Genomic DNA, 26,836 nt, shown 5'->3' on the forward strand with positions numbered 1-26,836 from the left:
CACAGACTTCGTCGGACACGTTAGTGACCAGCTACAAAAATAAAGGAATTCTGGCTCAAATGGGGCTAAACGCCGAGAATAAAAACAATCTACTACCGGCCTCGTGTCAAGAGATATCTACCTTTTCTCAACTTTGTAACCAGCTCCGATTTCTCCGGTCGGTCGCAACTCCTTCCTCACGGTCCCGGCGGTCGGTGAACAAACACCACTACTACTCCGCGACTAATAAAGCCACTCACAATATTGACGTGGTAATCATGCGCGCAACTTGAAACAAACGACTGACTCGAAAACAAGAAGGATCGTCCAGTGAAAACACGATAGGGCGCCATGTTAGTGTGGTGCAAGATGTAATAATCTAACTATCACAAGGAGAATGCAATACAATATTGTGATTAACATACAGGTTATTTTCATAAGAAATGAAATTTAACAAATAACACATAAGAGTCAGCCTCTGCACGAACTCATCTGTGCATGTATCACAAAAAACAAATAAAGTCTACTCGATCATTGATCCCTTTGGGATCTTGTGTCTGTAACTTCCTAATCCAGTGGATTTCTCTTTGTAATAGAGTTCTGGTAAGGCTTTTACCGGGTGTAGGAGTCACCATTTCTAGAATCTGGAATTTTAACTGGGCAATGGTATGTCTGTTTCTGTCCCAATGTACTGCCAGGCTGCTGTTTGCGTTCTTATTACGGATTGTGCTCTTGTGCTCTGAAATCCGTATTTTAACTTTTCTCTCTGTTTTCCCCACGTACAGTAGTCCACAGGGACATTTGATGGCATACATCACGTTCATGGAGTTACAGTCAGCATTTATCTTGAGAGGGATGGTTTCGCCCGTGTGTGGGTGTTTTACTGAATCCGTAACAATCACATTGTTGCAATGAATGCAATTCTGGCATTTTTCATTCCTTTACAATTGCTTGGAGTCCTCATGGTGTTGGATTTCAATAATTGTTTGATATTACAAGACCTTTTGTAGGCAAAAATGGGTTTATGTATGAACAACTCTTTGAAATCTGTCTCGTTACTCAACAGATCCCAGTGAGAAATGATGCTTTTCTTAATTTCTTGTGAGCAAGTTGAGTATTTGGACACAAAAACCTGGCGGTGTAATTGCTCTCTTGTTTTTTTGATCAACAGTACTTCCCTTGGTAGTTTGTCAACCTTCTCTTTTGCTGTCTGCAATACATTGACAGGGTACTTTTTAGATGCATATTTACTGCAAATGGTGTTGATATTTGTATGAAGAGTCTCATCCTGGGAACAGATTCTTTTAGCTCTTAACATCAGAGAAAATGGTTAATTGTTAATCAAATTCTTGGAGTGAAAACTGTTATATGCAAGAGCCGTGTTTTTGTCAGTGGCCTTGTGGTATACCTCTGTTTCCAAAGTGTCATCACTCAATTTCACTAATACATCCAAGTATGGGATTGCCTTGTTGTCAATGGTGTGCGTAAATTGAATGTTCTCATCAAATGAGTTCAACTCAGATATTTTTTGTTCCAGCAACATTGTGGAGTTCTGCCAAATCAAAAAAATGTTGTCTATATAACGACAATAAAGAACAATGTTATCAGTCCAATCTCTGTCATTCATTAGGAATTGCGCTTCAAATCTTGCCATATAGGTGTTCGCATAGGCAGGGGCCCCAGAAAAGCCCATGGAAGTTCCTTTGTTTTGCAAATAGAATGCATTGTTCCAACAAAAATAGCTGTGGTGAAGGCTGAAATGAAGGAGTTCCAATAAAAAAACTTTACTCACAGATAAATTCTCTTGTTGCAGCAAAGCCCATTCAACTGCCTCTATTCCCTTGGAGTGTGGAATAGAGGTGTAGAGGGCCTTGACATCCAATGTACATAAACACATCCCTGGTTTGATGACAATTTTTGATAATTTTTGTAAGAAATGCGTAGTGTCTTTCGTGTATGAGTACCACGCCTGTACAAAAGGTTGTAAAAAACGATCAATAAACTGCCCCAGAGGTTCGAAAATGGTGCCACACCCAGTGACAATTGGACGAAATGGTGGATTCAAAAGATTTTTATGGACTTTCGGCAGCATATAGAGACCTGGTTGTTTAGGAAAAGGAACTGTGAGAAATTGTCTGGTTTTGGTGTTAATCCATTTCATCTCCTCTGCTGCATCCAGAATTTTTTCGAGTGTTTCTTTCAATTCTTTTATTGGATCTTTGTCAAGCTTCAAGTAAGTGTGGACATCAGATACATGTTCATTGACTTTGGTCTCGTAGAAAGTCTGATCCATTACCACTATGGTGCCGCCTTTGTCGGCTTGCTGAATATGTATCTTTGAGTTTTCTGACAGTTCTTTGAGAGTATCCCTCTCGTATTTAGATAGATTCCAATGACACTTTTTGTTAGTTTTAATATTTTTCAAGTCTTTCAAAACCAGATTCTCAAAAGCATCCAGGATCTTGTGTGATGTCGGTGCCTGAAAAGTGGATTTAGGTCTAAACTCCAAAAACTCCGGCGGTTCTGACACTATTTCTTGGTCTGGAAGATTGGAGAAAAAATATCTCAAACGCAAGATTCTCATAAACTTAAAGAAATCAATTTCAATTTCAAGAGGGTTCGTTTGGTAGGTAGGTACAAAGTTGAGTCCTTTATTAAGAACTTTGGTCTGTTGCGCAGACAGATCGTATGTAGAGATATTGATTACTAAGTTGGTCGAGTGCTCCTCAAGTTGGGTTTTGTTACCTCCTTTGCCTCTCCTGGTTTTCCTTTGGTTTTTCCCGGTGGTTGGGTGGTCTCCGCGTCCTGGGCGGAAAAAGACGTCTTGGAAGAAGCTGCTCCTTGACTTTCTGAGGCATCTGGTACACTTGGTGTAGTTGTTACTATTGTAGGAGGTGCCCTGTTAATGTTGGTGTCTCCTTCTGTGGCTACACTCTCTTGAGAAGATGTATTTGGTGTACGTTTTACGAAGGTTCTCCTCTGCGCGTACACCTCCGCCCACGTGTACACCTCATTCAACTTGTAATCAAGTGTGTCTCTCTTGTATTTCCTAAGTTTGCCCTCTTGGATCTCTTTAGAGTGCTTCTCCATCCTCGAATTCATTTCCTCTAGAAATTTAGACCAATCTGGTTAATCCATTCTGGTTTGTAAGTCTGTTTCAATCACTGTAATTTCGTCTGTGATTTCCTTGATTACTACAGCAAGTTCTTCCAGTAATAAAAGAATCAAATCCAAGGAACACTTATTCAACACTGCATACCAGCGGTCCATAAAATCTTTTTTCATATGAAAGCGAAAAAGCATGGGTTTAATGGGCATTCTGAGACCTCTAGGAATCCTTATAGCCCGGTGATACTGCACAAGAGTGGACGCATGGAGGCGCTGATTTAATTGTCTCTTTGTCAAAAATTCTAATTGTTTCCATTGCTGTGACAAGCTACTCCCCTGCACATTGAAGGACCTAACGTCATGAATCAAAGAGTATATTTCCGATGCTTGTTCATTCGTGTATGCCAAAATATTAGCTCGATTGTCCGTCAAACTGGTTATGGCATCAAACGACATTCTTTAACTATGGTGGGTGCTCAATCCCTGTGGACAGGGTACAAAACACCAATTAGTAATGGGAAAGGCACTCCTTTTACCGGACGCCGCCCGTCTGTCTCTTCCACCAAAAAGACGTTGCTGAGGAACCCGTTGGGGTGCCAAGCAGATCGACAGATGGCTCCTTTCTCAAGCAGAGCGACACCTCCTCGTCGATCAGCTGGGCATCGGGAACAGAAAAAGTGATGGGCCTTTGTTGCCAGATTGCTGACCGCCACGGCCAGTCGCGCGGCTCCTACCGCGACCCGGCCCTTGGGAGAAATGCGTCTAGAAAACCCTCTTGATATTAGATTGGGTTTTGTCCAATGACGTAACGATGGTCACAAATGTCCCCAATTCCTTTACAAAAGGCTCTCCGAACAGGCCCCCTTGAGCCACGGCGCCTGCCTCAGAAGATGCTAAATCGCCTTGCTTCGGGTCAAGATTTATCAGCAAGGAACGCTCCCGCTCAGTTGATAGGGTGCAGTTGGCATTTGCCATAAAAATTATTGCCCTCTGCGCCCAATTGGACAGTACTTCGGGGGATATGGTAGAATCAGTGACCTTTGCCTCCTCCGCCATATCCAGGATTTTGGTCATTGGACCAATGGCGTCTAAGAGTTTATCCTGGTTTGAGCGCCAGGACCTATCAATCCCTTTCCGTGGATCCTTTACACTTGGCCAGGAACTTAGCCATCTTGGAATCTAGCTCGGGCGTGAGGGCTACCTTTCCTTTCAGCATGGGATGGGGACACTCAGCCCGGAGACATCCCCACGCTTCCTTTTCAAGGGGTTTACGGAGGCGGCCCGCCACAAACTTGGCCACCTTGTCCCCAGGTGCCCAGACAGCGGAGCGCGGATGCATAATTTTATCCTGGTCCAGCATGCCCGACTCCTCCTGAGGCAATGTGCCAGCGAAACTGGCTGGATGCCAAGAACGCGAAGACCCCTCATCGTTGGTGTCCGTCGGGGAACCCCCATCATGGGACGGGGAAGGAGGCGCTCTGGAGATCGCAGGTTCTGGTGGTAGTGGGGGGATGGAAGGAGGTGGTCCGGACTTAGCCAAGAAATCACCTTTCAAGCGTTCAAAGGCGTCCTTATTCATCCCTTGCGCCCCCTCTGCGCCACCCTTCCCACACACTTACTTAGGACCAATCATTTTTACTTGGAAATGTGACCAGCCGGTGAAATAAATTAAAAATAAATCTGGTCAGAATGAATCGGTCAAAGCCCACAGTAGTCGTGGTTCAATATGGTTGTATTGTATAGGTGGTTAGCGACAATTGGTGATCAATTACTGTTTTCTTCGTTATCTCCCCTGCACATCCTAATAAGTCGAAATGGGCCATGCATAACCTCTTCAGTTCTTTTTTCCAAACATTTCTAATTAAGTCCTGGTTACTAAATAGCTCAGGCCGTTGGAGGTCAGTTAATGTTTTCTTAATATACTGAAGCCAGGCAATGTGCTTCGCATTATCTAGGCCCATGACATCCCTTATAATATCCTGGTTTAGGCCGAGCGCTTCTGAGACCCATACTCTGCGCCAAAGCAGAATAGGTTGCATTTTAATCGGGTCTGTAATATGGTCCATCCCCAATTCCGTATGACAATTAAAAACTGAGGTGCCCTTTGGGAGAGCTAGCAGGTATCTAAAAAATGTGTTTTCTTCAACCTGTAACAATGATGTATCCTGGTATCCCCAGATCCCTGCCCCATACAATGCGATACTTCTGCATTTGGCAACATACATTTTTAACATAATTTCAGTTTTTTTTTTACCCAACTTAGAGGAGAAGTTCTTCAGTGCTGCTATTGATTGTTTAAAGGATAGGGTCCTGTTCTTAACCTCAGGTCCCTAAGTGCCAGAACCATCAATTAATACCCCCAAGTATGGGAACGTTTTAATGTACTCAATTTCAAGTCCTGAAACTTTGAGGTATTTGCGGGTAGCGCGACCTTTGCCACAACGCATCACATATGATTTCTTTGCATTGATGTTAAGGCCCCTTGCTTCCATGAATTCTAAATATTTTGTAAGGGCCTTCTTCGCACCCATCGTTCTTGCCATCAATACGGCGTCATCCACATACAGGAGTGATACTATCTGCTTATTACCAAACCTTGGGGAGTCGATTTTGCTGGCCCCCAGTTCAACCTCAAGATTATTCGTGTAGAGGGAAAAGAGAAAAGGGGCCAGCACACAGCCTTGTCTTACGCCTTTTTCTATGGTAAAGGACCCCGTGCACTCCCCCCTCAGCCCATGTCTTACTTTAGCCGTTGCCCCTGAATAGAGCTACCGTAAAAATAATACAATGGCTGGCTCGACTTCATCTCCTCAAGTATTTGCCACAATTTAGTATGTATCACGCAATCAAAGGCGACAGAGGTCGACAAAAATTGCATAAAGACATCCCTCTTTAGCTCGTGTATATGTCGCTTGAAGCAAAACCAAATTTAGGACCTGCTCTACGGTGCCCATCCCTTCCCGGAAGCCATACTGCACGGGACTTAAAATGCCATGTTCCTCGGCCCATGATTGCATTTTATTTAGGACCACTCTCCCTACCATTTTCATAAGGGAGTCTAATAGGGATATTGGTCTATAATTAGATTACCACTGAATATCTGCTGGCCTTCAGTGCCTGTTAATTTTGCCAGCCACAGAGTTGCAGGACTGTATATCTGCAGGCCAACAGGGCCTGTTAACTTTTGGGCAGGTCACGAGAGCTGCAAGTATTCAAGTGCAGACAGGCCGCTGTGGATAATGACAATACCCCTAAGCGTGCAGGCCCTCAATCCGACAAGGCCAGCCACCACCTAGTGCGCTACTTCAATAAAACAAGAAATTGACTTCCCTGCCCGTAGGCGATTCCAGAGCGTCAGTCTCCGCGATAATACAGCCCCAGCGGGCGTCAAGCACTCCCAGAGCAGGATAGTACAGACCCCGAAGGGCGTTCACAGTGTGGCGGCAGGGGGCCAGGCTCCGGCGTACTCGGCTCCCTTAGCGCGGTCTCCTCTGAAGAGAACTCGTGCCGCGGGAGCAACGAGACACGCGGGCGCCCCCTGGCAGGCAAAAGACCCCGCCGCAAATGGGCCAGCCGCGAAAGGAGCGAAAACGCTCCTGCGGCTAAATAAGGGAATCTATAAAGAAATAGCAACACTTCCAATTGAACAATGAAACACGCGATCCCCTTACTAAAGCGGCCCAAACACAAACACGGCAATTAACAGCCCAAATAATCCAATAAGTCTAGACAAAGAAAAACAGCTGGGCTTCACAAAATGGAGGACCTTTCAAAGGAATGCATGGACAATGTAGAAGGACTATGTTATGGTGTTCCCCATGGAATGATGGGAGTTGATGTTTATGGACCATAAATGTGCTTGTTTTGTTATGATCAATTGATGTTTTTCTTGGTTATTGAAGAAAAAGACATCTTTATTGCTTTTCTGGCTGCTGTGGTTTGACTTAGGAAATAAAGCAAAGGAAGAAAAGCATAATCTGAGCCTTCGGTCCTGACATATAATTCTCCTCCCCTTACAACTTCTGCATGTTTCTGCCATATATTGACTACTTTAAGTCACTTGCTTGTCTGTCTTAATCTCTTTCTTTGCGAACAAATACCTGTAACTTAACACACTTAATAATATCTATTTGTTCCATTTACTAATACTTAAGTCATTAATGTACAATAGAGAAACCGGAGTAAATGCATTGAATGTCTTCTTTGAGAGCACATGATTAATCCCATTAACAAATGGACTGACCACTATCTTTGGGCTTCCGGCTAGCATGCTACTTACTGTAAATCGCTTCAGTGCCTCATCAGGGGTAATACACGCTATGCAAATGCAATTTCAATTCAATTATCATAGGGCGGTTTAAGTGTGATAAGGGATTCAGATCCCTAACTCACATTCCCTCTTCCAAGCCAGCCAGCAGCTGCAGGTAACCCATACAAGTGGAAATCCACATTATGCACTCTGCTAACCCTAGTCAGTAGATCAAAGACTCAGCAAGGGAAAACGCCTCACTCTACACCTGAAGAGACCTATCTTTGAATAAGATTACATAATTATTTGACCTCCTCGGGATCCCTATTGTAATCTGCAGAGGGTCTTTCAAAAACTCATGATCTATAGCCTCAAAAAGAGAACTAAGGCCAGTTGCTCTCTTCAACCAGCAGTTTTTCAGAAAATCATCTGGGGTAGTTTCCTTTCCATTAACTTTTTGGAGATCTGATTGGTTTGCATCTAACAATTTTGGGTACTCCGTTATGCTTCTGCACTAACTGACATACCCAACTTTCATAAGTGTCCCTATGGGCAATTAGATGCCAAATTGGGGAGAGTAGAGCTTTGTTGTTGTGGAGACCTTGACACTTTTCGTTACATGCATGCATGAAAAATGTCTATATATGTACTTCGGTTAATTTTGTGGCTACAGCCACAGCCATTTTAAAAGTTGTGTTTTGGAGAGGATCCCCTATAAGAGATGAAACAGAAAACCGACTTTGTTTCTCAGCCTGACCACAGCCATGGGACACACACTTTTTGCCTATAGTACCCTGGACCTCTAGGGATGCCTTTTGTCTGCTCATGCTGTCAAAACAAGGGGATGGTCATTGACAATCTCCAGCAGCACTGCTACAAGGTATGTTTAAGGAAGACTCCTATTCACCAAGACAGCCTAGGCATGCAGTTTCATAGTGTTCTTAAGTACCCTTAGGACAATCTGTCATTGTTCTACACAACTCTTAAATACATTGAATATGAGTAACTCTTCTTTCCTAGAAGGCCACCGATCTGTTGGTTATAAAACGAATATAATTCATTAACTTCCAGAAGCTGAAGAGTAGCATAAGAATGAATTCCGGTTTTTCTGTTTATTTTACAGCTCTTATTTGTGAGACATCAGTTTAAGATTGCATTCTTCAGTGAATTGAAACAGGATTCCCAGAATGCTCTAAAGTAAGTATGTTCTTATTTATGTTCTTTCTAATTGTAAAATCTATTTTTATTAAAACCTCAAAGACCATAAATATGGACTCTTTGATGTTATAAAAAACTTGAAGTGCATATTGTGTCAATACCTGAATATGGATTTGATAGGTCTTTGCCTAGTAAATTTACATACACTAGTTTGCTTTGTTTTTGGACCGAACTATTTCATTTTTTCTGTAATTGATCTAACCTAGTAGTTTAATTATAAGTAGATTTCTTACTTGTTGACAAATTGTCACACCAGTTAATGCACACCACAAGCATTTCACAACATGGAGGAAGTAAGGGCTAGGAGTACCAAAGAAAAAAGTTTTAAAAAGACTGATTATTACCACTCCCCTGAGAACTGTTCCTTTTTTCTGACAATCTGGGCACAAGCAAGGCTCTCCCTGGAGGCACTTTCACTTCCATCTTTAGCAGCTTGTCTTTCTACTGTAATTCTTTTGTAAAGTCACTACCATGCATTAAAGAGGTACAACGTGTGAAGAAAAATCTGCAAAATTGTGAATATTGACCTCTACCCTTTAAAAAAAAAAAAAAACAACTGATTTGATTGCAATGTATAGTCGCAACATACATAAAAAAACAAACTGTGTAATCCCTCACCCCTCCTCCAACGACCTTTCCCTCTCACCCTTGGCCCCACAGGTACCCTAGGTCTCATTGGGGTTGTAGTGTGGTAGTGCCCCTGTCATTCATCACACAAGTTATTTCTGTGATCCCATCAATCAGGGTAATACAGTGCAATACACTGTGGTGATGTCCATCCTACTGTGATCATTTATTCAGTTTGGTGTGATTCCAGTTCTGCCATTATGAGACTCTGGGCGTGACTCGTTAGGGAAAGCTATTTGCTGACAGTGCATCATGTAACTTTTACAGTAGTTCATCCCAGGTGCTTGCTACCTCCAGCGATCCCTGTCCCCTCTAAGTATATTTATGCTTTTATACGTTGCCCCTTTGGTACTGCTCTACATTTAGTCACTGTAGGGCCATTTGTCGCTTTCCAGTTCATTTTATTTTGGCGCTTTGCTAATATCAATGCCAGGACATTGAGTTTATTGTAAACTTAAACTTAGCTGAGCGTGGAAACTGGCACAGTAGGCAAGTTTTTGGCTGTGTTACGATATTGCGCTCCGTGACATCATTGATCATGTCCACCATGCTCGTCTAGCTGTCATGGAGAGATGCATCACATGCATCATCCAGTGTGCTTGAATCTAGCATTGCAGGATATTTTCAGGGTTCTCTCTAATCTTGTCACACACACTGCATCCCTAATGGGATCGCCCACATCTTCCACCCATTTGTCTGTGTGTGTAATGGTGTAGATATGTCTGCCCAGATTTGGCATGATTAGCCCTGTTATTGCTTTCTGTTTACCTGCAGTTGTGCATAGTACATGACAACTCTGGTTTGTTTTGGGTTCTGCCATGCCCACCCTCCACTTTTGCTTTAACGTCACTCCCACTGGTCCAAAACAGAGGAAGTGACCCGCTGGGATTTTCATATTTAGTTTGAATCTCCTCAAAGGATCGTGCCTTTCTATCTGCAAAGAAATCGTCTAGTCTATCTACTCCTAGCCTTGACCATTCTGCCAGTCTTCACTGTACCTTGCTCTTCAGGAGGGCTGCTATGAATTGAAGTGGGATGTCTGGAGAATAAAGGTGTTCTGTTATTATGTTGCTGTAAGCATCCCAGCCAGAAGTATTTTGCTATTGCAACAACCCATGGTGCTCCGTGTGTACCTATTTAGGTGTTAAAATCAATTGTGTATCCCTTTCTGTGGGGACATCATCATTACTTTTAGCATGTACCCATCTTGTGATCCATTGCATTTGTGCTGCCAGGTAGTATGTTTCAAATTTCAAAGTCTGGAGCTGCAATTTCCCTATCTGTTACCTGCTGGCGTAATTTGGTTAGCGCCACCCCACGCCTTCCTTTGCCCCATTTCAAATTGAGGAGTAAACTATCCAGCCCCCGAAATTTCCTCCTGGGTACTATCTCCGGTAGAGTAGAGAAGAAGTACAATAGTTGGGGTAATGCTATCATTTTTGCAAGGACTACTCGTCGTGCCACTGACAGTGGAAGAGTATTCCAATAAGGTATGCCCAATTGTAGTGCAGTGACAGGCCTGCTCTTGTTTCTGACCAACAAATCTTGCTTCTGCGTTTATAATCTGACCTCCCCAGATATTTTAGTGACCTATGTCCCCACTGAAGTCCCAGGTGGAGTAAGTCATTGCATTGTGATGGCCTGAGTTGGAAGAGGCTTTTTTTGGCAGTTTATGTATAACACTGAAATAGATCCAGAGCCGTTAAGCAATTGGATAGCTTTCTGAGATTCCATTCTTACATTGTCCAGGTATTGCAGCATATCATCAGATCATATCATCGCTCCCTCCATTGCACACCGGGGGCACGCCAACTCCGCTACCCCAAAGTACTTCCTGATTCTGCCAGGGGTCATGTAGGCCCTGTGTAGCACGTAAAAATGAATGAGCTGGAATCTCGCATTTCTCGTGCTATTTCTAGCTCGGCGCACTAGCCGGGCCCAAGTGATCTCAGGTATATCCTTACCCACGTCAGCTTCCCATTTGGACTTCAACGCCGTGAGGGGCAGCAGATTTTCGCGGAGCATTCTAGAATACAGGCACGTCACGGCCTTAACCGTCCCTGCCGCCATCATAGCATACGGGCAAGCCATGGACGTCTCTGGCTCTGTCAGACCCCCTCTCCAATGCGCCTGTATTGCTCCAACCACAGCCGAGTGCAGAAGGTAGCCCCCTCGTGGCAGATCAAACCGTTCCTGAAGTTCCTGATATGGGAGGAGTGCCCCGTCTTCATAGAGGTCCCCAACAACCTGTATGCCCGCTTCTTCCCAGTGCTGCAGCTGCGACCAGTCACCGCCATGGGGCAGCGCCGTCAGCATGCCCAGGGGTATATCCGGGGCATATGGGTGTCGAATCCCTGCACGCCTTTGAGGCTGGTACCAGCAAAGCTGGAACGTTTGTTGTTCAAGTGTCAGGTCTCGAATAGCGATCTTCTGCTGTAGGGCTATATAGGCCAGGACATGCCGTGGCGTGCCTCTCGTCCTGTCACTCTCAGGGCCCCGGTACACCCGCGCCACCTCCTGCGTGTATATCTGCAGTTGAGCGGCGAGATAATAAAGCTCGAAGTCCGGTCCCGCTAGCCCTCCCTCGTCCTTCGGGCGGGTGAGCGTCGCCAGCGCCACTCTGCATCTACCTGCCCCCCACAGGAACGTGGTCAGCTGAGATTTGAGTTGGCGGAAAAAGGAACTAGGGATCCGGATCGGGAGTGTACGGAAGTAGTATAGTAATCGCGGCAGGGCAACCATTTTCAGCAAGGATATACGGCCAGCGACTGAAAGCTGGAGCGTGGCCCAAAAGGCCATGCTGCCTTTCAGCGCTCGCACACAATGGCCCACGTTTCCCTCTAGCATGTCCGCAGCCGTATGGTATATATATACCCCTAAGTATTTCAGACCATTCGGTTCCCAGTTCAGCATGGGCCGGTGGTCAGGACGACCCGCGTCCCTCCGTAATGGAAACAAGCACGTCTTCGCCCAGTTGACCCTTAGGCCCGAGATTTCGCCGAATCGCCCCAAAAGTCTCTCTGCACCTTCCATCGCTGTTGTGTCATTTTCTAGAAACAACAGCAGGTCGTCGGCGTACAGCGAAATAAGTTGCTGCCCGTCCCTGCAATCTATCCCCTCAAAATGTCTTCCCGTCCGGGCCTCAGCCGCCAGTGGCTCAATCGCTAGCGCGAATAAGAGGGGGGACAAGGAGCATCCCTGTCGGGTGCCCCTTTCCACCGGGTATTGGTGCGAGACTAGGGGTCCTATCCTCACCCTTGCCGCTGCCGCCATATACAGGACTCGCGTCCACTTGATGTACCCTTCTCCCAGTCCGAAGCTTTCTATGACCTTATATAAGTAGTCCCATTCTAAACTATCGAAAGCCTTTTCGATATCTACTGATAGGACTAGAGACGCTCGGCCCTCAGCTTGCGAGCCCTCCAACAGGCTCGCGAGTCTCCTGATGTTAATCGTCATGTTCCGTGCAGGAATGAATCCATTTTGGTCATCGTGTACTAAGTCGGGCATATGCTGTAGTAGTCTAGCTGCTAATATGGAACTCAATATCTTGTAGTCAGCGGTTAGCATAGAGAGTGGTCTATAAGACGCCGGGCTACTGCTCTCTCTACCCTGTTTCAGGAGTGGTATTACTAGCGCTTCCCGCATTGATTGGGGCTGGCGACCCGTAGCTCTGGCTTCCTTATATATTGTTTGGAGTTTTGGCGCCAAGATGTCCAAGTACTTACTGTAAAATTCTATGGGCAGCCCATCTAATCCTGGTGTCTTGTTGCGGGCCATCTTTTTCACCGCTCCCCTGATCTCTCCTAGGTCAATGTCCCTCCCCAGAACCTTCGCCTGTTCCTCGACTAGTTGGGGCAATTGGCGGCTATCTAGAAAGATCGCGGTCTCATTTTCCCGATCCCCCGGTTCGCTCCTGTAGAGGCCCTCATAATACTTCTGAAAGCCATCTAAGATCTCCGTTTGGGAGTAGTGGATTCGACCCGCCTCATCCTCTATGGCTAGTATTGGGGAGCATCTCTTCGTGGGGTTTGCCAGCCATGCTAGCAACGTTCCGGCTTTGTCCCCCTCTACGTGGGTCCTAAGTATATACGCCCGGTGGTCGAAGGCGCGAAGCTGCTCCACTTCCACCGCCACCGCCTCCCTAGCTGATTTAACCTCTTCTTGGAGTTCGGGACTGCCAGGCCGCACTCTCTCTGCTTCACGCAGCTTGGAATCTGCCTTATTAAGGTCCTCTAGCAGCACCTTCCGCGTGCCCACGTATTTCGTTATGCACTGGCCCCTTACCACCACTTTAAATGCATCCCATTCCAGCGCCCTAGTAGCCGCCGTCCCCTCGTTATCGGTGAAGTATTGGGTTATACCCTCCTCCAGTGCCGCATGGAACAGCGGGTTCTCCAGGGTCTCTGGTCTCAGCTTCCAGGTCGGCACTCGAGGCACCTCGATCTCCCAGGCCAAGTTAACTATTAACGGGTTGTGGTCCGAGATTGTCCTTGTCAGGTACTCCGACCAAGTTATGGCCGGCGTCACGACCTGTGAGCATAGTATTGCGTGGAGGTCATGTAGGCTGGAGAAGTGCGAGTAATCGCGTTCAGTTGGGTCGTGTGCACGCCAAACATCAGTCAAACCCCATTCCCTCTGCCATTCCAATCTACCCTTTGTGAGTCGGTAAACAGGGGAGTCCCTCAATGGTGGGTGGGACCTATCCAGTGTTGTGTCCGCTACTGAGGTAAAGTCCCCTCCCACCAGGATCGGGCCCGCCAGGAAGTGTGCCAGATGTACAGATAGACAAAAGTACAGACAGAGATGTTTATACATACAGTTACATGCACAGCTAGATAGCTGTTTAGATGGACAGATACATGTACAGATAGACGAACAGCTGGATCGATAGATGGACTGAAGGACAGATATACAGTTACACAGATGTGCAGATGGGCAGATACATACAGTTATAGACAGATGTATAGCTAGATAGACATCCATTTAGATAGACGTGCTGGTACACGTATGTACAGCTAGACAGGCCAATGGACAGATGTACAGGTTGTTGAATAGGTGTACAAACAGATGTACAGAGAGATAGGTATACAGGTGGCTGGACAGATGTACTGATGGATACAGCAATGCCTCCTGTGCCACTCGTTGCCTCCTGTGCCACTCGCTTCCCCCCGTTTTTTGTAACCTTTCTGCCCTTTCTTGTGACCTTTCTGCCTCCTGTGCCACTCGTTTCCCCCCGTTTTTTGTGACCTTTCTTGGGACATTTCTGCCTCCTTTGCCACTCGTTTCCCTCCATTTTTTGTGACCTTCCTGCCCTTTCTTGGGCCCCGTCTGCCTTCTTTGCCACTCGTTACCCCCCTTTTTTTGTGACCTTTCTGCCCTTTCTTGTGACCTTTCTGCCTCCTGTGCCACTCGTTTTTCTACATTTTTTGTGACCTTTCTGCCCTTTCTTGGGACCTTTGTGCCCTCTGTGCAACTCGTTTCCCTCCGTTTTTCGGGACCTTTCTGCCCTTTCTTGGGACCTTTCTGCCTCCTGTACCACTCGTTTACCCCCATTTTTTTTCACCTTTCTGCCTTTTCTTGTGACCTTTGTGCCTCTGTACCATTCGTTTCCCCCGATTTTTGTGAACTTTCTGCCCTTCTTTGTGACCTTTGTGCCTCTGTCCCACTCGTTTCCCCCCGTTTTTTGTGACCTTTTTGCCCTTTTTGTGACCTTTCTGCCTTCTGTGCCACTCATTTCCCCCTCAATTGTTGTGCCCTTTTGCCTTCTGTTTCCTTCGTCCCCCCTCGCCGCTGCGTCCCCAGCGGCCCCGCCCTCCTGACTGCCCATTCGCTGCCCCCACCTCCCACCTCCCAGCTGCTCCTCCCTCCCACCTCCCACCTCACCATATAGGCCGACCGCTGCGCGGTGAGGAGAGCGACCCTTGACCCTTCCAGGTAGGTTGCTCCCCCTCCGCAGAGCAACGACTCTGCCTCCCTGCCCAGCTGCTGCTGCTGAGGAAGTTCGAGGCCCTCTCCACCCGCAGGCTACCACCTGCGCCTCATCCCTGGTGGCCAGTAGTAGGCCGTAGGTTTGCTCATCCTCCATTGTATTGCCTGTTTTTTCGTTCATTGCTCCCGTTGTAGTGACTGCCTTTTCATTGTTGTGTCTGTGACTGCTGTTGTCTGTCTCCCCCTCTGCCTGTACGTGGTCTGTGCCTGTTCTCTCCCTCTGTTCCCCTCGCTGCCCCCGTGTCTTTCTGCCCGGTTTTTCCTTCTGTTCCCCTTGCTGCCCCCGTGCCTCTCTGCCCGCTTTTGCCTTCTGTTGCTTAGCTGCCCCTGCATGTCTGTGACCTTTCTGCCTTCTGTGCCACTCGTTTTCCCCCGTTTTTTGTGACCTTTCTGCCCTTTCTTGTGACCTTTTTGCCTTCTGTGCCACTCGTTTCCCCCTCAAAAGTTGTGCCCTTTTGCCTTCTGTTTCCTTTGTCGCCCCTCACCGCCCCCGCTGCTCCGTCCCCTGCGGATCCGCCCCCCCTGACTGCCCATTCGTTGCCCCCGACTCCTAGCTGCTCCTCACTCCTACCTCCCCATAAATGCCGGCGGTTGCACGGCTGGCGCGCGGCAAGTCCGTCTGCGCCCGCACGCGCCTGGGCCGCGCCCAGCGCCAAAACCCATGACCCCTGCACCTGCGACGATGACCTCCGCCACTATGACGCCAGCACTCTGTGCGCTCTCAACCCCGGACAGACCCACAACTGCTTCAAGGCCGCCCTGAAACGCACGCATGGTCCCTTCACCTGCCGGAACTGCAGGTACACCAGCCACAGAGCCGACGAACCACCCGCCAAGAAAGACCTCAACCACCTCCGATGCATACTACTGAACACCCGCTCCGCACGCAAACACGCCGTCGAGCTCTGGGACCTGCTTAACACAACCTCCCCAGACGTTGCCTTCCCGACAGAGACCTGGTTGAACAACTCCTCCGCACCCGACATCGCCATAGCCATCCCAGACGGCTACAAGATCACCCGCAGAGACCGCACCAACGGAGTCGGAGGAGGAATCGACATTGTCCACAAGAACAGCGTCAGGGTCTCGATAAGCACCGACGACGTTCTCAGCACCGCCGAACACATGCATTTCCAGATCCATACAGACCCCAACTCCACCCTCAGAGGCACCCTCGTTCACCGACCCCACGGACCCCGCCCCCAGTTCAGCTACTCCATTGCCGACTTCATCAGCACGCACGCCCTGACCGCCACCGACTACATCCTCCTCGGAGACCTGAACTTTCACCTTGAGAACAACAATGACAACCACTCCACAACCCTGATCGATAACCTCACCAACCTCGGACTCGTCACAACGCCCACCCACTCCGCCGGCCACACGCTTGACCCAGTCTTCTCCTCAAGCCCGCACGTCTCCATCAGCCACACCGCTGAACTCCTCTGGACCGACCAACACTGCATCCACTTCACCTTCCAGAAACCCACCACACACCACCTCACCCAACAGATCGCCTGCCGCCGCTGGAGTAAAATCACCAAAGACCAACTACATGCAAACCTCGCTCTCAGCCCACCCACCGAACCCTCCAACACTGACTTCGCTGCCCACAACCTCAGACGCTGGATCGAGGACTGCGCTAACACCCTCGCCCTGTTGAAGAAACCCCCCACAGAGACACCAGCAAGAGGGCCGGCTGGTACACCCCAGAACTCCTAGATTCCAAGCAAGCCTGCCGGAAACTAGAGAAGAAATGGCACAGTGAATAAACTCCGGACAGCCACGCAGCACACAAGGACACCGTCCGCAACCACCACCACCTCATCAGAGCTGCCAAGAAGACCTCATTCAAAGACCGCCTCGGCAACAACGCACACAACAGCAAGGAGTTCTTCAACATCGTGAAGGAACTCTCCAACCCCAGCTCCACCAACGACATCCCGCCGTCGCAAGCCCTGTGTGACACCCTCGCCACCTTCTTCCACCGCAAGATAGCAGACATCCACAACAGCTTCAACACCCAGACAGCCCCAACAGAAGCAACTTAACAGACCCTCCGCACACAATCGACCACGTCCCCTTGCAAGCCTGGACCAGCGTGCGCGTCAATGACACCATCCAGACCATGAGCACAATCCACTCCGGCTCTCCGTCAGGCCCATTTCCGCACCACGTCTTCAACAAAGCAAGCAGCTCCATCGCACCCCACCTACGCACCTACGCAACGTCATCAATCTCTCCCTTGAGACCGCCACCTTCCCAGAGAGCTGGAAACACGTTGAGATCAACGCCTTACTCAAAACCCCAAGGCAGCCCCAAGAAACCTCAAGTAATTCCGACCCATCTCTCTGCTCCCCTTCCCGGCCAAGGTCATCAAGAAAATCGTTAACAGACAGCTAACCCGATACCTCGAAGAGAACAGAATCCAGGACCATTTCCAGTCAGGGTTCCGTAGCAACCACAGCAAGAGACCGCCCTCATCGCCGCCACCGACCACATCAGGACCCCGCTATACAACGGGGAGACTGCAGCACTCATCCTCCTAGACCTCTCCGCCGCCTTCAACACCATCTGCTACCGCAAACTACGCACACGCCTCCACGCCGCAGGGATCCGAGACAAAGCTCTTGAATGGACCACCTCCTTCCTCTCCGGCAGAACCCAGAGCGTCCGCGTCCCCCCCCGTTCCGAAGCCTCCAAGATCATCTGTGGTGTACCCCAAGGATCCTCCCTCAGCCTGACATTGTTCAACATTTACATGGCCCCGCTCGTACACGTCGCCCGACAGCACGACCTCAACATAATCTCCTACGCCGACGACACACAACTGATCCTCTCCCTCACCAAGGACCCCATCACCGTCAAAGCCAACCTCCATAAAGGAATGAAGGCCGTCGCCGACTGGATGAAGATCAGCCGTCTGAAGCTGAAATCAGACAAGACGGAGGTCCTCATCCTCGGCTCATACCGGTCAGGCTGGGACGACTCCTGGTGGCCAACGGCACTGGGGGTAGCCCTGACCCCCACCGACCACGCACGCAACCTGGGAATCATCCTCGAGTCAACGCTCTCAATGACCAAGCAAGTCAACGCCGTCTCCTCCTCCTGCTTCAACACCCTCCACATGCTCTGCAAGATCTACAGATGGATCCCGACGGATACAAGAAAGACAGTCACCCAGGCCCTCATCAGCAGCAGGCTTGAATACGGAAACGCCCTCTACGCGGGAGCCCCGACCAAGCTCATCAATCAACTACAACATATCCAAAACGCCTCAGCATGACTGATCCTCGATGTACCACGACACTTCCACATCAGCCCCCACCTGAAAAACCTGCACTGGCTCCCCGTCAACAAGAGGATATCCTTCAAGCTCCTCATCCACGCACACAAGGCCCAGCCTACCTCAACAGACGGCTCTCCTTCTACACTCCCAACTGCGAGCTACGCTCCGCCGACCTCTCACTCGTCACCGTCCCGCGCACCCAAAGAACAACCACCGGTGGGAGATCCTTCTCCCACCTCGCTACCAAGACATGGAACACCCTCCCACTGAGCCTATGACGGACCCAAGACCTGCTGACCTTCAGGAGGATACTAAAGACCTGGCTGTTCGATCAGTAGCGGCCCCCTTCCCCCTCCCCTCCCCCGTACCCCCTCCCCCCAGCACCTTGAGACCCTCGCGGGTATGCGGTGTGCTTAACAAATGGCTGATTGATTGATTGATTGATGGGTGTATAAAAGCCGACAGGTAGACGTACTGATGGGCAGAGATAAAGATAGAAAGCTGCACATGTAAATAGATTCTTTCTCTGACCTGGAGTTTATTGACACTCTAACAGCTCTTTAGAAGACGGCTATTTGGTTCCATACTTTGTTGTGATTGTACCATCCGGGTTATCGTTAACTGTTGCTCTTTTTTTCCATGACACAAACAAGGAAACAAACCCCTTAGCAAGCACCACAGCCACACCTCTCCCTAGCTGAAAAAAAGGATGAGCTGTTGGTCAGAACAATTTTGTGCGGCTAGCTGAGTCCATAGAGAAGTGCTGGGTGGATACTAAAATAACTTCAAATTATGTATGAAACCAAAAATGTGCAAGGGACATGGTTTTATCGCGTACAGTATCACATAATACAAAGACAGCTCTGTAACCAATGCCAGAAACAAACATGAAATAAGCAGAACTCAACGCACCAAGCATCGTTGTTCCCTTCTGTTTGCCGAAATCTTTATTTGTTTATGTTCTGGCAAAATTAAATGTACAAAAATAGCACGTGCTCATTTCTCAGCTCATGCATGTGCATCTAAAATGCACAGGCACAAGTGTGTGACTGTTGTACATGTGCTCATGTACTCATGGGGTGTACCTCTAAATTGTACAGCCAAGAGTGTGTGAGTGTGTTTCCTTCGGAGGTGGATAGTTTCTCATACTTGATTCACCATGGGAGGCTCTGCCATTGTACACCACTATGGGCATACCAAGGGGGCACCCACAGATGCGCAGTGATCACAGCCTACTGGCTGCTGCTCTCCATTCACCCTTCCTCTCTAGAGGCTGTATAGGTAGCACTGAAAACGTCTGTTGCCATCTTACTATAATGACTAAAGCCTCTATGGATTTTCCACCTCTATACCTCTGTATCTTCATGTAACTGTGATGCCTCCTTTTCTTGCTCTCATTTGAAGTGCTGCCAATGCACATTGCTGGCCCTGGCATGCCCTTGGCAGCAGCAGGTGTGACTGTGTATGTATCTATGTGGTAAAACAGCCTTTCCACGCAGCCGGAACAACGTTGTGCCTTTACAACGCAGGCAATACAACAAATTTGTCATTACTATGCGTTTGTTTACCATGCAAGTCTTTACAACTAATTATTCTAGCGAACGCTTTACCGGACTGGTTTTGGATTTTAAGTCCAGCACCCTCCCTACTGTTGCACACACTGGAGAGGGAACAGTAAATTATATTGTTCCACAGTCCAGCACTTCCCTAAGCCAAGTCGTTTTAACCACTTTGTGGTAAAGGAATGAATGGTAATGATGCGTACATTGTATTGCCTGCTTTGTAAAAGCATGCATGGTAAGCGCTTGCAGGGTTCCGTCATACAACCATCTATGTGGTATTTCCCTAGATGAAAGGCAATCTGCCTCCTGGCCCTGCTTGTCTCATTGCAAACTGCCCTACTCATCTTTGGGAATAGGTGACATGAAGGAACACGCTGTGGGCAAAAGAGTGACTTGGCACATTTTACTCAATGACTGACAACTGATTTAAAGGTTTCCACTACCGGAACAGAAGACTAGGAAGAGTGACACAAATGCTACAGTGTATGCACCTTGGGATACCATAGAGGTCCAGCACTCTCTGAAACATCATCCAGCACAATGAGAAGTAAAAGGCCGCAAAGCAAAGAAAAACACAAAACCAAGAATAAAACTCATCAGTGGTGAAGAGCAAAGAGTGAAATAGGAGGCACAGTAAGATGAAGAGGCACAGGGATATTCCTCCATTAAAATACCAGTAAAATGGCAAATTTACACTAGTAGGCGTTCATCATAGATGATTTCCTAAATATGAACTTGTCAGATGCAAATTGTCAAAAAGAGATTGTCATTGCGGCATTGGTCGGTCTTATTCAGAGCCATTCTTGCGGCGGTATTTTGCAATATCTGAAGCCTGGAGAAACGTTATTCATGGAATGTTTTGTTTTGCACCATATACCTATGTATCTACGATAGGGTGTTTACACTATCATTGACTAGCATTGAACTTTGTTATTTACCTTGTACCTATGTATCTAAGATACTTACCTTGTAAAGCGCTCTGATACCCGCAAGGGTCTTGTTCGCGCTATATAAAACTTTCAAAATAAATAAAAAATAAAATAACCCATATCAGAGCGCCCCTAGCATACGCTGAGTAAGAAGTGTGAAAGACCTGACCCCTCCATCTCCTCTGCAATGCCGCCCCCTCCTGCTTTGTGAGGTGCGTTTCTTGCAGCAACGCAATATGGACCCCCCTTCGAATTAAGTAGGCGTGTACCTTATGCCTCCTTACCATCGTGTGAAGCCCCCGCACGTTCCAGGTTATACACTTCAATACATTAGCATTAGCCATTGTCCCATGATGCAAGTCACTTTCTCACATAGAATCCCATTCCCTCGCGGATGGTGTACCCCCCCCCCCCCCTGTTCCCTCTGGATTGTTCAAACTTTCCAACTCCCAGGCTTCCCGGGATCAACAATCGCCAATTGTGGAAATGGTCCCCAACAATGTGCCCCCTCCACCCCCGCAGACAAAGCCCCAATATTAGTCTATCAGTTCCTATCCAAACTTATGCAACTTTCCAAACTGCGTTGCTATAACACGGTCGTAACCGTGAGTGCCTTAAGGGCTAGTGGAGCGAGGCCAAGACCGGAAGGTAGCTACGCATGCTCTCCCCCCGCACCCTCCCGTGGACCCCCATGATTAGCAGTAGGCTTTTAACCCAGTTCGCAATCCCCGGTCATAGAATTCTTTAGTTTGGGAGATTCTCGTTGGCAATCCTGCCCACTACCTGTCAGCTCCGAGTCAAATATTCAGGATCTCCTCCGACGTCTGCGGTGTTACCAACGGGCCCTTGGTTCTGTGTATCCCTGAAAGGTCTGATTCCGAGCCCGAGGCTGAGGCGTGTGTCTCTGTGTCCGTGCCCTGCTTGAACTGGGAATCTCCAGATCTCGCCAGCGTTTCCACAGCATGAAGCGCGGCTTTCCGCTCCGCTTCCGTTTGTGACGCCGATGGTTTCCGTGTGCCTTGTCGTCTTTTGCGCAATCTCTGCGATATCCGTAGGCCCGTTGGTGCCCGTGCCCGTTCCCGTTCCCTTTTTTATCGGGACTTGGCTCCATCAGTGCCCGCCTTGTATGTTTCCCACACCTCCCATGCGTCCGCCGACGTGCCGAAGAAGTGTGTCTTATCATCGACCACCACCCTGAGCTTAGCTGGGAAAAGCAAGGAGTATGGGATGCCTTCAGTCCGGAGCTCCCTTTTGATCGATAGAAAGGAGGCACGCAGCCGCTGTGTCTGGAACTTGAAATCGGGGTACAATGTCACTCTGCTGTTTTCCAGTTGAAACGGACCAGTGTCCCGAGCCCTTTGAAGCAGAAGATCCCTGTCCTTATAATGCAGCAATTTAGCTATGATCGGTCTCAGGGGCAGGCCCGGTTTGGGCGGCCCGGATGGTACCAGGTGTGCACTCTCCAGGGTGAAGAAGGGCGACATGCCCTCCGGCACCACCACAGTTCTGAGCCAGTTGTCAAGGAACTCAACCATGTCCTCCTTTTCCGCTTTTTCTGGTACTCCTACGATACGGACATTACTACGTCGACTTCTATTTTCGGCGTCCTCAGCTCGTCTTTCTAGGACCTGGATCCGGTCTAGGGCATCTGTTAGTCTATTCTCTACAGTTTTGTGAGCAGGAGCCTGGACCTGTAGGGTATTTTCAAACTCCTTGACCCTATCTTTAAGTTTGTCATGGTCCGCTCGTAGAAGGCCCAGTCCCGAAACCACCTGTGCTATATCTTGCTGCAAAGTGTCTCTTGTGGCCGCTTGCTCGTTAGCACCTTGGGGGCTCCGACCCAGGGCCTCCCGTCTCTGGGTCACCGTTGGATCTCCGCTGAGCCCGCCGTTCCGCTTCGTGTTTGCGTCCTTCTGCAAACCGCCGTGGTTCTCTCGGGTCAAGACCGATCTAGGGCCCGGTGTTGGTCTAGAGGTGCTCTCCGCTCAGCACTGTCGTGCGGCCTACCCACTGGATGGGCCCGCGGTCTGCGTACTCGCGCCCCTGTTGTCTCGGTCCCCGCTTGGTGCAATGCACGGATCGGCTCCCCCGTGTATAGCTAGGCCGACCGTGTGGTCTTCCCTCCAGCTCCACTGTCTTGGGGGCGATTGGGGCGCTTCTCTAGGACTGCCTGCGGTCGTCTTCTCCGCCGTCTGCGGCCGACGGCCGATGGCTCGAGGCTCAGTGCCCAACCCCTTCGTCTCGTTCATGGGGGGGGGGTCGTGAGTCAGCCACCTTTCGGGCCGTCAGCGAGGGCGTCTCGGCTTTGCTGGACTGCACCCCTCCTTAGGTCTTCACGGTCTACAGGTCTTCACTTCTCCGGGCTCCGCTCTCCTGCATGACGCACCAGCCCGGGTCACTCCGCCATCTTGTCCAGTCTCTGCTCTCAGGTTAGTCGGTCAGTGGGCAGGAACCTTCTCGTCGTTGGCCATCTAGGTCCACCGCTGGGTCACCTAGCTATGTGTGGTGGAATGATCCGGAGTCGGGGCTTCGGCTTCCTCAGGGGGGAAAGCTACTCTCGCTGCCGATCAGCTTTTATCACACCTCGGCCGCCATTTTGGGAGCCTCTTCGTTTCAAGTCGTGCTGTTCCTCCGGCGCCAAATCTCTGTTAACCAGCTCTGTTGGCGGTCCACCGAGTGCCCGCTGTATTCACCCGTCAGCACCTCGTTTTTCCGGGGCCGTCGTGGGTTTTTCCCACTTCGATTTTCAGGATTTCTGTGGGGATCGGGCGCGGAGCTCCGAGCTCACGCCGCCATTCCCTTCGGGGTCCAAGCCACGCCCCCCAATAAACGTGTATTTATCGGTTACATTGTTAAAATGGGAACAATATACAAGAAAGTCAGATATTTTGCTCTTTCTGCCACACTTCTGACTCCGTCCACTGACCCAATCCACTGGTTATTCCTGCCCTCTGATGCTCCGTCCACAGTTCCCCTACTTTCTTTCCCCCACTTCGACCACTGCTGTGGACAGGTCGTCAAGAAATCAGGCTTAATCCACGGTGGGGGCATCTAGATTAACAATAGTTATATATCCCCACCCCTCCTCCCCGTCTCCCCCCCTAATTATCTTGCATCAATAATTTTTATCCACCTATTCCTCCAGGACTTGTAATGGAACATCATGTCGTGCCCACATCAGGACTCCCCAAGCAAAAACCGAGTATGTGGTATAATACTTGTGTCCCCTCCAGCGTTTCTGTAACACCAATCCCTCTATAGCCGTTATATGGGTTTCTTGTAATAATGCTATGTGTACTCCCCTTCATTATAGGAAGGGCTGCACCTTTTATCGTTTAGTCATATTATTTAACTCCCAGACATTCCAGGAAAATATGTTGTACTCCACACATCCCACACCAAATCTGCGATGCAATGGAGGGGACCCTGGCTGTGTTCCTGTATCTGTGTATGGTTTCCAGTTGTTTTGAACAGGGCAGGGCACTGTGTGTTATGTGGGTGACTTCAAGGACCTCCGTAACCAACCTCATACCCCCCTCCCCAAGATAATAAAGCAACACTACCCCTGGTCCCCCACCTAGTAATAACCATAGAAAACTCATGTGCTAATCACACAATCTCTTGTCGTGGTTAGTAGGTGCACATGAAAGCGGGCCCGGTGTCGCAACCCGCCCCTTAGTCCAGGATCCCTAGTGAGGCAATGGTATGTTAATTTCCTACCATCCCTCAGGTTTATCTTAATTTACTGGTATTTACGTTAATGCCATTACCTCGAATCTGACATCCCTGGTGTTGCTTGAGCCATAATGACCTCCTCCCTTGAAAGGTTTTCCAATGTCTGAATTAAAATCCATTTGCCTTACTAATATTTATTTTTAATTTTATGCAGTGTCTTCTAAAAGACTTGGGAATGGCATCGGAGAGCCATTAATTACTGTATATAAACCGAGGCAAGCATCAGCCCTAGAGATTTCACTGACTACCGTGAAAGATGGGAAGTTGGACGTTGATACAATAGGTCATGCACCTTCTGAAGTACTTTGAGGGTGTTCGAGGGATGTGATATTTTATATTGGATTATGAAACATAATTTCAGTTTGCACTGCAGGCCCAGATCTGGCATAGTTTGTTTGGTGCTTTACTTTGTATAATCGAACTGTCCAGGTTTGTACTCATTGTTATAGTACCCCATAACCTTTAAATATTCTTTTATCATCTGGATGAAAGGGAGTGAGGTGCAGTGTTTACATGAGATGTAGCTCACAAATTTATATAGAGAATGCCTGTTTTCTGTGATTGAGAGCCAAGTAAGAAGTAGGGGCCTTTGAACAGGCTTACTTTGTTTATTGTGAATGGAAGAAATTATGGGACTAAATGGAATATGTGTCCCTATTCTATCACTGTAGATGCAGTTCCTTTCCTGATTGGTTTTAACTGTGACCTTAGAATTCTTAAGGGCTCAAGAGAGGGTGACATGCTGGTTCAGCTATTCCTGGTATTTTTCTTTTGAGACTGGTAAAAAATTATTATATTTGGTATTTGGCATTCTTGATGCCCCCGAACACTTCAAAGTAAATCCCTAATGAAAATACAGCAACACCTGTTATTTCCTGATGCCGAAGAAGGTTGAAGGTCTTAGTTTTATTTTAGATCCTCACCCTCTTAACGTCTTCCTGAGAAATTGCAAATTTTAAAAGATGCTCATGTTGACTCCATTTTTTTTATGCCCTGCATCCAGGAGACTGGATGTTAAAAAGCTGGATCTGCAGGACACCTATATTCAAATCCATGTCCTACAATCCCACAGGCACTACCTATGTTTCAGGGTAGGGCAAGAGCATTTTTAGTTTGTCATGCTCCAACTCAGCCTCACCGTCTCAGATGTTCTCGAAAGTAATTGCAGTGGTCACAGCATGCCTTTAAAGATTGGGTATACAAAACCCTCAAAGAGCGAGCAAGAGTAGACCTTTGTTATTGCTACAAAAATCAATAATCCAAGATACAGCTTAACCTGTAGATGACTCTGAAGTTTCATCACAACTACCAGGAAAAGCCCAAAAAAGGGGGCACTTGCCCATGAAGGTCGATGCTCGATATTCTTCTGTAGATTCTGTCTCCAGATAACCACAAAAGCGATTCAAAAGAAAATGCAGCATAAAGCTGCCAGAGATCAAAGACTGTCATCTGAAGTGTTGCCAACATTTTTGATGGAACCAGTGGCTAAGGTGCCAATTAGAAAAGCAAAACTGAAGCTAAAACTATCGTTGATGACACCCTGATATGTCCCCATTGATGTTTCCAATCCTGTCTCCAATGGCAGTTACTCACGATCATCAACAGCAACACCTGTGCCTATGATCTCATCAGCTGTAGTTCAATCAATGAAGATTCAGTTGGCGAAACAGCTGGCAAAATATTTAAAAAAAACTTTTATTGAAAAAGGATCGCAATTCTTTTGTTGCCTGAATCTCTCTCCATGCAAAGTGTCACTTTTGCCACCTTTTAAAAAAAAACTGTTTTTATTTGAACAGGAAAGTAGTTTGATAACGAATAGACATTCAAAACACATGGCATCATCTAAATTACACATAATAAACAGTAACAATATTTATCTGAGTAGTGGCACAACCAGTACTATATTATAACCATAATACAAACAGAGAAAGTAGTGTGGCTCACTGGTTAGAGGCGGCAGACCCGAGAGCAGAGGACGGCCCGGGATCAGGGTTCGAATCCCGGCGCGGCAGGTTTCTGGACCAGGGTCAGCGGACTCGATAATTCTCTCACCTCGGTGCCCACTCTGATCAGCGATCACACTCGGCAACTCTGGGCATTAGCTTGCCTCATCTTCACTAACGGCCCCACCAGACCGCCGGGGATGCCT

The 26,836-nt window shown here is 48.1% G+C and overlaps 1 protein-coding gene across 2 annotated transcripts in view; it reads left to right on the forward strand.

Annotated features, from left to right (window-relative positions):
* The window catches only part of TRAPPC11 (trafficking protein particle complex subunit 11), a 461,933-nt gene that overhangs the window by 52,059 nt on the left and 383,038 nt on the right, over positions 1–26,836 (forward strand). For both annotated transcript variants that reach the window (XM_086962470.1, XM_086962471.1), the window contains exon 7: positions 8,460–8,533. In XM_086962470.1, the coding sequence (XP_086818596.1) occupies positions 8,460–8,533 (74 nt within the window). The remainder of the gene's footprint in view (positions 1–8,459; positions 8,534–26,836) is intronic.

Source organism: Lissotriton vulgaris, chromosome 3_1 (assembly GCF_964263255.1).
Source record: "Lissotriton vulgaris chromosome 3_1, aLisVul1.2, whole genome shotgun sequence".
Classification (NCBI taxonomy): domain Eukaryota; kingdom Metazoa; phylum Chordata; class Amphibia; order Caudata; family Salamandridae; genus Lissotriton; species Lissotriton vulgaris.